A 9100-nucleotide genomic window follows, 5' to 3' on the forward strand; every position below is an offset into this window, starting at 1 on the left:
GCAGAATTAAGGCCTGGAAGAGTGAGAGACCAGAAATCAAATTCACATGATGCCTTGCTTTCTTTTCTGTTCTCCTGATCAGACCCCGGCAGTCTTTAAAGTGGTCAGACTTCTGGCCAGCAGGCTGAACACAGCCCCAGCGGTGTTTACTGGACATTCACAGTGGTTTTTTCATAGGTTTTTATTGTTGAATTGTCTCTGATGTTCACATAACTTGTTGTTTTTCTTGAGGGGAGAAGGGGAGCTGAACATCGTGGACCCAGGTCTCAGCTAGCCCCAAAGGCAGCCAGACTCTGGTGACAGCAGCTCCCCTCCTGTGTGAGGCTTCACGCTCCTCACGGTGGTCAGCACTGTCCTCTCCTGGGTCCCCATAGCTGAGCAGGTTGACAGACCCCAGCCTTCTCTCATCTCACCTTACAGTGCCAGCCTTCTTGCTTTTAGAAGTGGTTTTCGGCTAGATAAGCTTAGTGTGTGGGGCAGATTCCCCTGGCTGTCAGTTATGATTGCTATTTCAAAGATGGAAGTTTACAAGAAAGTGGGGGAGGATTATAGGTGTGTCCTCCCCCCGCCTTGTATGCTTGGAAGCAGTATTGGAAAATCTGGAGAAATTTTTTTTTTTTGCTTTTGGCTCCTACAGCAAAGACTGCAATTAAGTTTTCCAACACCAGGTGGCACTCTTGCACCAGTGAGACGAGCATTCTGAGCGCTCTGGAACCGAGTTCCTGAGACAGTGCTAGCATCCGGCAGTGGTGCCGAGACATAGGTGTTTTTTAATCGCTTCCGCTGAGTGCACGGAGTAGTGAGGACTATATTTCTGTGATGCTGTTTATTTTTCCCAGTGGTGTACTTTTTTTGGTTTCCGTTGGTGCATTGCAAACTAACTTAAACCTTAGTGGCCTGAGGTGGCAGCTGCCATTGATTTTGCGCGTGCTTCTGAAGTTCAGTCGGGCCTCTGGGAGTGTTTTGTTTCTGTTCCTTGTCACTTGGAACAGCTCAGCCGGGCTCGAGGTTTTGCCCTAGGTGGCTCACACACATAGCCATCTAGGGCCAGGTGGTCCCGTCACTGGGAGGCGAGACCGAGGAGCTGTGCCTCTCCCTGTGGACTCTTCGAGAACGTGGGTTTCTGCAGAGCAGGGTGGCTGCTTCAAGAGCAGATATTCCAGGAGACAGGGAGGGAACGTGGAAACCATCCATCGTCGGAGGCCCACACAGCACCTTGCACTGTCTGTTATTCCGTCCATCAGAGCCCGCCTCACCTCCCTTCTTGGTGGGAGGTAGTGCCAAAGAGTACATGGTTTCCTTTAAATACCATAAGAAAACTGTTAGAAAGCAACAAAAAAGAAAAATGGGTAAAATACAAAAAAGGAAATAAGCAACTATATTCTTTCTTCAAACACTGCCTTGCACATAGAAAAATAGTTTCTTCTACTAATCTGTTTACATTTTCTTTTTCTGCATATCTGCTTCCCCCTGGTGGGTGTGGTACTTTGTTTGATTAATGTTTTACCTAATGTTCCTGGATCCATCGTTTAATTTGACCAGAGGTAAACAGTGCAGATGCATTATTTCCATGTTACTGCTGGGAGAAAAATTGTGACTCCTAAGGTATTAGAATTACAAGTGAGTGCTCCGAAGAGGGTCGTTGTCTGAGTTTACCGACTCCAGCTAGGAAATCTTGAGCTGTTCTGTTTCTGTTGTTTCCTCCTGAGCTGAAGATAATGATGGGAAGCTGCTTATGTGGGCACTAGGTCTATGAAATATTTAACACAGTAGCAAGTACAGAGAAAGCCTCCTGAAGATGTTTACCCATCACTATACCTGAGGCTAACACTACTGAAAATAATAATGTTAGTTCTCCATGTGGTGTAATTTGTGTCTAAGTCAGGACTTGAGTCTATATTTCAGAGCTTTAGGTTTAGCCCTTCGCCTGCAGTGGATGAATTTATGTCTGATTGCTTCACGTTACAGAGAGTGGTGGCAGGAAGCCCAAAAGAACCCGAAGATAAGGCCCAATCCTCATGACACCAAGGTGAAGAAAAAGCTGCGGAAGTTGCAGCTCACCCCTGGCTTTCCCAACCCCGCGGTGGCAGACGCCTACCTCAGGCCCGTGGTGGATGACTCCAAAGGCTCGTTTCTGTGGGGCCGACCCGACGTGGACAAAATCAGAGAATATCCTTGATGTCCTAAAACGTTAGGGGACTCGGAGTCCAACGCGTGCCCGGCTGAAAACTCACAGGGCACTTTTCCGTCTTGTCTCGGTTGTCTAAGACCCTGTCTCTTCAGCTCTCCTTGGAGGGGACAGTAACAGCATCACAGATGACACCGCACACTTACGTGTGTTTTTTATTACTATTTTTCCAGCCTGTGCACTTAAATGATCATTTGAGTAGTAGTTTAAAAAGTTGTCATAGAACTAATCTAACTGAAGTTTATTTTTTTTTCTCTTAAAGAAATATATAAGACTTGTTTTGATTTTCGGTGAGCCTTGTTTTTTCTAGTCACTAGGTTTTCAGGTCCTAAAATGTTGAGTAATTCCATTAGAAGGTTGGAAAGAACACACTGCAAGATCATCGTGTTGAGTACTATTTTTATTACTGTATTTTGACACTTTAATCTTTACAAATATGAAATCTTTGGAGATACAGGGAGTGGAATCACAGTTGGGTTCCTTGGACCTTTTTATTTATCACTTACTTGAAAACTTTGAGAAACACTTACGAGTCTTAACTGCCAGCACATTTTGTCAGCGGTACTTCGGCTGGAGCAGGACCAAGACAGACGAATCTCTGTTTCCGGTATTAAAGCAGCTGAGTGCCCAGCAGGTAACCGAGGTGGCTTTTCCTAAGCTCGGGGGACAGCAAGCATAGTCAGGGTGCGATGGGCAGCTGGTCCAGAGCAGTTACCTATCGTAGGGCGTCTCCACACATTCGAGTGCTGGTACTCGGGTTCCCTCAGCCAGCGCTGGCCCGCTCCTGTGTCCTGCTCACCGAGAACGAGCCCCTTCCCCTCTCACCTTGGGGGGGGCCTGGAACAAGTGTGCGAGAAGACATATACCAGCAATGAAACCATGTCTGTTAAGTCAGTTTCTGTTCAGTTTGGTTAGTTTTGAGGAAAAAACCCCATAAAACTGAGAAAACAACATTTCCGGGAATTTCCTCTTTGTGTGATGGTTTTTATCCACTGGAAACCAACTGCGAATGAAAGCTGTGTCTTAGTGACCGGTGGCTCCTACCTACAGATAATTTTCACCGTATTACTTTCCCTTTTTTTATTATAGGACTTAGTGTAGGCTTATTTCTCCAAAATTAGAAAGTAAAGCAATAAATTAAACTACTTATGTACCTCCTCTAATACAGCAGGTAATATGTAGGCTTAGTTTCTTTTCCCACATTTTTTACCCTACATAAGTGGGGTTTTATATTTCTGGTCTCTACCCTGCCGTGTATTAGCATACATTTCTTCTGTGTATTCCATAGATTTCATAATTTTACATGACTGCATTAGATTTTATTAAGGAGATTTAAAGTAGTTCAGTTTGATGAACCTTTACTTTTAGGTTTTGGCAGTTAATGCTTGAATATAGGCCAAAGAATTTTCCCATGTGTAACTGTATTTTTAAAAGTATCTTCAGGGGCTGGGGATTTAGCTCAGTGGCATAAGCACCTGCCTTGAAGCAGGCGGTCTTGAGTTCCATCCCTGCTACCGAGAAAAATGAAAAAGACAAAAAAAAAAAAAAGTATCTTCCCAAATTGGATTTGCTGAATAAGGGGGACGGATATTTCTTAGGGTACCTATATAAACCGTGGGCTCGTCTGAGTATATGATGCTTTTTTAAAAAGCAGACAACATGACTTAGACAACGTGACTTATGAAATTTTATTCCCACCAAGAAGATGATGTATTTGCTGACAGAAAAATATTTACTACTCTTCGAGTATCTCTGAAGAGAGTTCCCATTTGAGATGTGGAGTAAGAACTTACTTGCTAGAGTTAGAAGTTAAATCTGACATAGAAATTACTGATGTTCGCCGTCTTAATTCACAGGGCTTTGGGGATCACGAGTTACTGTTCTTTACACTAGTAACCCGGTGTGAGCCACCAGGGTTGGGCTTGCTGGTTCGGTTTGGAGACTCTACTTGCTTGACGAATCATTTTGTTTTATTTTAGACACAGCTCCGAGTTGATTCTTTCTTCAGAATGGCTCAGCAGGAGAGACAGGAGACCAAACGCATTAAGAGCCAGAGACTAAGCAGAGCTGTGACGTGTATGCTGAGGAAGGAAAGAGAAGCAGCAGCCAGTGAGCTAGAAGCAGTTTCTGTTGCTATGGAGAAAGAGTCCGAGATCCTTGATGAAGAAAAAGAAAAAGCTCAGAAGGGAAACCGGGCACAGAAAGCGGAAGAGGCAGCAAGCCTGAAGAGAAAGCGAGTTTCAGAATCGAGCCAAGAGGGTAGCCGGGGAGGGTTTTTGGGGAAGATCTACCTCTCGGAGTCACCGGGCACATCTTCTGGTGAAGATTCTCGAAGTTTGCCTTTGGTGAGCACACAGAGCAGAAGAGAAGCTAAAGACTCCGGAGTCAGCTCTGCAGGTTTGCGGCGCTCAGTGCGGGAAGTGCCCGTGCAGGACAGAGATGGGACCACCAGCAGCTCTAGCGACGAGGGTGGAGAGAAGCCCAAGGCTGTGCTGGTGACCGCCAGGCCTGTGTTTGGGAAGAGAAAGGGGAGGCTGAGACGTGCAAGAGCACGAAAAAGGAAAACTTAATTCAGACATACTCCTGTGATTATGTGGGGGTGACATTTTGTAATGAATTTGGTTGTGAGGATATTATAAAATTAATTTTTGTGTGTGTGAATTTTTTGAAAAAAGTAGCTGCTGAACTTACAATGATGTTTCACCATGTTATGTTTTTCTAGTATTTTCTACTTCATTGAGTATTTCCTTGCCTTTGCAGGCTTTCTCTTTATGATTTTATCTTACAATATCTGATGCTTTCGGACCACATTAAACAAAACAGAATTTGTATTGATCGGCAATTACTCTCAATGTGCGTTCTGTCTGACTCACCCCTAGATGAGAAGAGAGATACTCGTATTTTTCACTCTGCAATAGTGGCAGTTCTAGCAACTAAGTAAATTCCTGCTCCGTGCTGCTTGCCATTTTCCCTCAGGCTGTACTTAAAAGGATAGCAGGAGGAAGCCTCCCTGCTGGAACATATTTGAAGAATATGTTCGTATTTGAAGAATATGTTCGCTGTGGATTTAGCAAACAGTTAAGAAACCTAAATGGGATACATCTTACTATCTGTGAGCATTAACTGCAGGGGGACCTCTGTAACAGCATTGGCTTTTAGGTGACTTCAGTTGTCGGAAGCTGACTTTGTGTAAATGGATTTGGAGGTGCAGGCCTGTAGTTAAGCTGGCAGATGTCCACCCGCGTCAGGATTGACTTGTAGGAGTTCATTATTGTTGGCACAGGTGTCCTGATTGCTCCTGCTAAGTCCTCCCTTGAGAGCTCCTCCCAAACTACTGGTTGCCAAGGATGGTACTGCCATACCATTTGAGCCCAGGAGCCCCTGTCTTTGGAGTCCTGTTAGTTTTGATTGTGACAAAAAAAGAAAATCAACTTAAAGGCAGGAAAGAGTCATCTTGGCTCATGGTTTCAGAGACTGCAGTCCGTGGTTGGGTAGCTGCAGTTCTGTGGCCTTGTGATGAGACTTCTGTCAGGCTTCAGCCTGTTTGGCTGTGATTTGGTTGGGTGGGGTCTGGCCAGTTCGTGAGAGGACTTCAAGGAATCTTTTCTCTCCATGCGGGGTCCTTGTATCTCAGTATCAAGGCTGGAACAGTATGTGGTGCAGCAACGCTGCTTAACACAGAAAGCAGGAGCCAGAAAGCAGGGAAAGAGAGAGGCAGGGCAGGGACACACATACCCTTGGAAATGACACTTCCCAATGATCTACCTCATGTAGTCAGGCCCGTCTCCTAGTAGGTCCATTGAGCTGGGCGCTTAACCGTTTTTCCACTTGTTAATGTTACAGCTCCCACAGCCGTCACTTCTCTAGCAATGAAGCCTACAATACAATGAGCCTTTAGGGGGCACATTCTGGATCCCAGTCATGATAGTCCACTCCTGCTCTCAAATGTGAAGTACGTTTAGTCTTTTCCCATGGTTCCTGAAGTCTCCACAGTTCCAGCATTGCTCAGAAGTGTAAAGTCTCCCTCTGAGACTCAAGGCAACTCTTCACTGTTGCATCACTGTAAAGGCAAGATACAGACTCCCAGGGTGCTGTGGAACAGGGTGAACATTCCCGTTTCAAAAGGGAGGAATGGGGGTGTAACAAGGAAGTGTTGGGCTGAAGCAGGTCCCAAACCCAGTGAGACAAGCATTGAAACCACAGCTCCATGTTTGGGATCTGGGGTGCATGACAGTGTGACGTGAGCTCCAAAGTACTTAGAGGGCCTTGTCCATGTGGCCTTCTGGGCTGCCCTGCTGCTGCAGCTTTCCTTGGCACATATTCCATGTTCTTGGCATCACTTGACTGCAGCCTCGGTCACATTTGCACAGCCTCATGCACCGCCTTCGTGGGGACTGCCCACCGTGACTCTGACACGTTGCTTGGCCTCCTAGGGCTGCCTTTAAAATCCTAGTGGAAAGCTCACCACCTGTAATTCTTTCTGCCTGCCTACAAAACCAACACCACGTGGATATTTATTTGCAAGGTCTGTTGTCAGTGTTACCAGTAGCTGAGCCCAATTGGATCATGGTTGCTGTAGCCTCTGAATGCTTGGGCAGCTTTTCAGTAAAATGAGTCTTCGGGAAACAACTTTCGAGGTGGCCCTGTAGCAAAAGAATGCTGTGATGCTCTTTTCTCAAAGCAAAATCTATGATTTGGTGGTGGTGGTGGTGGGGATCTCACCAATTCTTGAGAAGCTTTCAAGGGTTCTTTTATCTCAGCATGAAGTCCCCTCAGGCTGGTCTTGAACTTGCGATCCACCTGTCTCAGTCTGAAGAATACGAGATTACAGATGTACCACTGTACTTGGCCAGTACTTGCCTTTTTAATGGTGCTAATTCTTCAGCCATCACACTTCACACAGATCCAACTTTACAAGTACTTACTTTCTGGACAAACTGCAAAATTTTCAAATCTTTCTGTTCTGTTTTTTGCTCATGGTCTCACAATCAGCAAATGGCTGAAAGCAGCCAGGAATATCCATACCACAGCCTGAATGCTGAGTTGCCTTGCAATTTTCTCCACGAGATTAATTACCCCATTGCCTTTAAATTTAGCCTCCCACAAATACTCAGGACAAGATACAGACTCAACAGTTGGGCCAGTCTGACACTGTGAAGCAGTTGCCACCACGAGGTCCTTCACAGCTCTAAGCTCAGCTGTTGCCTAGGTGGTTTTATTTGAATTGTCTGTGGGCCACTGCATCCCTAATTCAACCTGCTGAAGAAGAAGCATGAAGAAGAAGTTCAGGTCACGTGGAATGTCTTCCATCAAGGTGGACTAGAAAAATCCCTTTTCCTTTTTTGTTGAAGTGAGGTGAACATATGGCGATATGTAGTTGTGCTCAGAAATATAATTCCTACTTGTTATGTGTGTCTGGGCAGAAGGGAGAAATAGACTGGATCATGAGCAGCATATGCTATGTGATATTTATAGAACAGGTTGCTAGTACAGTATGTTCTCTTTTTAACCTGATGACCAAAGAAAAATCTAGAACTATAGCAACAAGTTTAGAGGTATTTACTTTGCCAGATCTATGCATGTAGGAGACCTCTCCAAGGTGATGGAACAAGGCAACCAGCACTCCAATTACACAGAATTAAAGGAGGTGCTGCTGACGTGAATGACTGGCAGATTGTTGGGTTCAGTAGTGCATAGACACTTGGAGAAACCCAGAGACATTGGATAGTATTTTTACCAGCTTGCCTTTCTACTGGATGACACTTGGCAGCAGCAGTCATTGTAGATTTTTGATCTTGTTTTTCTGACCAGAAGTGTGCAGGAATTTCTATCACAGAGAAGCATTACAGGTACCCTTAACCCCTTTATTCACTGGCTCTGGCACTGTGACTTCTGCCTCTTGCCCAAAGTGAAAATGACCACAGAGGTAAACGTTTCCCATCAATTCAGAACATCAAGGCAGCCACAGCAACACACCTAAAACACACACACACACACACACACACACACACACACACTCACACAAAAGACTTCTAGAGCTGCTCTACAAAGTGGCAAGGGTAATGGAATCAGTGTGTATAAAGTGAAAGGGAGTATTGTGGGGAGGAAATAATAGTAATATGTCTTTTACTATAATAGATTACAAAAAGCCATCCTTTGTAGTGTCTGATCATTCCTCATCTATAAAGAACTGAAGAAAGAATGTACCAAGAGAATAATCACATCCAAACACTTGTTCTAAACAGATACTTCTCAAAAGGAGTACACACAGTCGATAAGTATGTGAATACTGCTGAATGTCTTTAGCCATCAGGGAAATGCGAATTAAAAGTGCATTGAGAATCCACCTCATCCTCGTTAGAATGGCTTTACGAAAAATCTCGTGAAGATGTGGAGAAAAAGGAACCTACATATACGATTGGTGGGAATATAAATTAGTAAAACTGACTTGGAAAATGGTAATTAAAAAACTAGAAAGAGAGCTACCATATGATTCATTCTTCTCCTAGCTCTTTATCTGTAGGAAACGAAGCCAGCATACAGAAGACACCTGCATATCTATGTTTATTGTGACACTATTCATGCACCCCATGTACCCATCAACAAATAAGTGAACAAATTTTATATAAATATATATATATATGCCACCATAAAGAAGAGCAAAAAGCAAGTTAAGCTACCTTTAACTTATTTAGATCATGCTCATCCTGTCTTTTCTCTAAAATTATCTAACTCATTAATCTTTTCATCACCTTGTATTTGCCATTAAGCCCATATATTGAGTTCTTTGATTCATTATTTTTCAGTTCTATTTGGCTCCATTTTATGGACTCTAGTTCTTTGCTGCAATTGTGTTTATGCTTTTGATCATTTGAAACACAGTTACTTTAAGTCTATATCAAATAACTGCAA

General features: G+C 44.1%; 1 protein-coding gene across 1 annotated transcript in view; it reads left to right on the top strand.

The window, feature by feature from the left end:
* The window catches only part of Ercc5 (ERCC excision repair 5, endonuclease), a 30213-nt gene extending 25183 nt beyond the window's left edge, over positions 1–5030 (top strand). The window contains exons 13-15 of the mRNA XM_063247002.1: positions 1969–2169; positions 2738–2822; positions 4168–5030. Of these exons, the coding sequence (XP_063103072.1) occupies positions 1969–2169; positions 2738–2822; positions 4168–4758 (877 nt within the window). The 3' untranslated portion in view covers positions 4759–5030. The remainder of the gene's footprint in view (positions 1–1968; positions 2170–2737; positions 2823–4167) is intronic.
* Positions 5031–9100: the final 4070 nt, after the last annotated feature.

The sequence above is a fragment of the Cavia porcellus genome, unplaced genomic scaffold, assembly GCF_034190915.1.
Source record: "Cavia porcellus strain 051 isolate PalLab524CR breed Dunkin Hartley unplaced genomic scaffold, mCavPor4.1 scaffold_4, whole genome shotgun sequence".
Taxonomy (NCBI): Eukaryota; Metazoa; Chordata; class Mammalia; order Rodentia; family Caviidae; genus Cavia; species Cavia porcellus.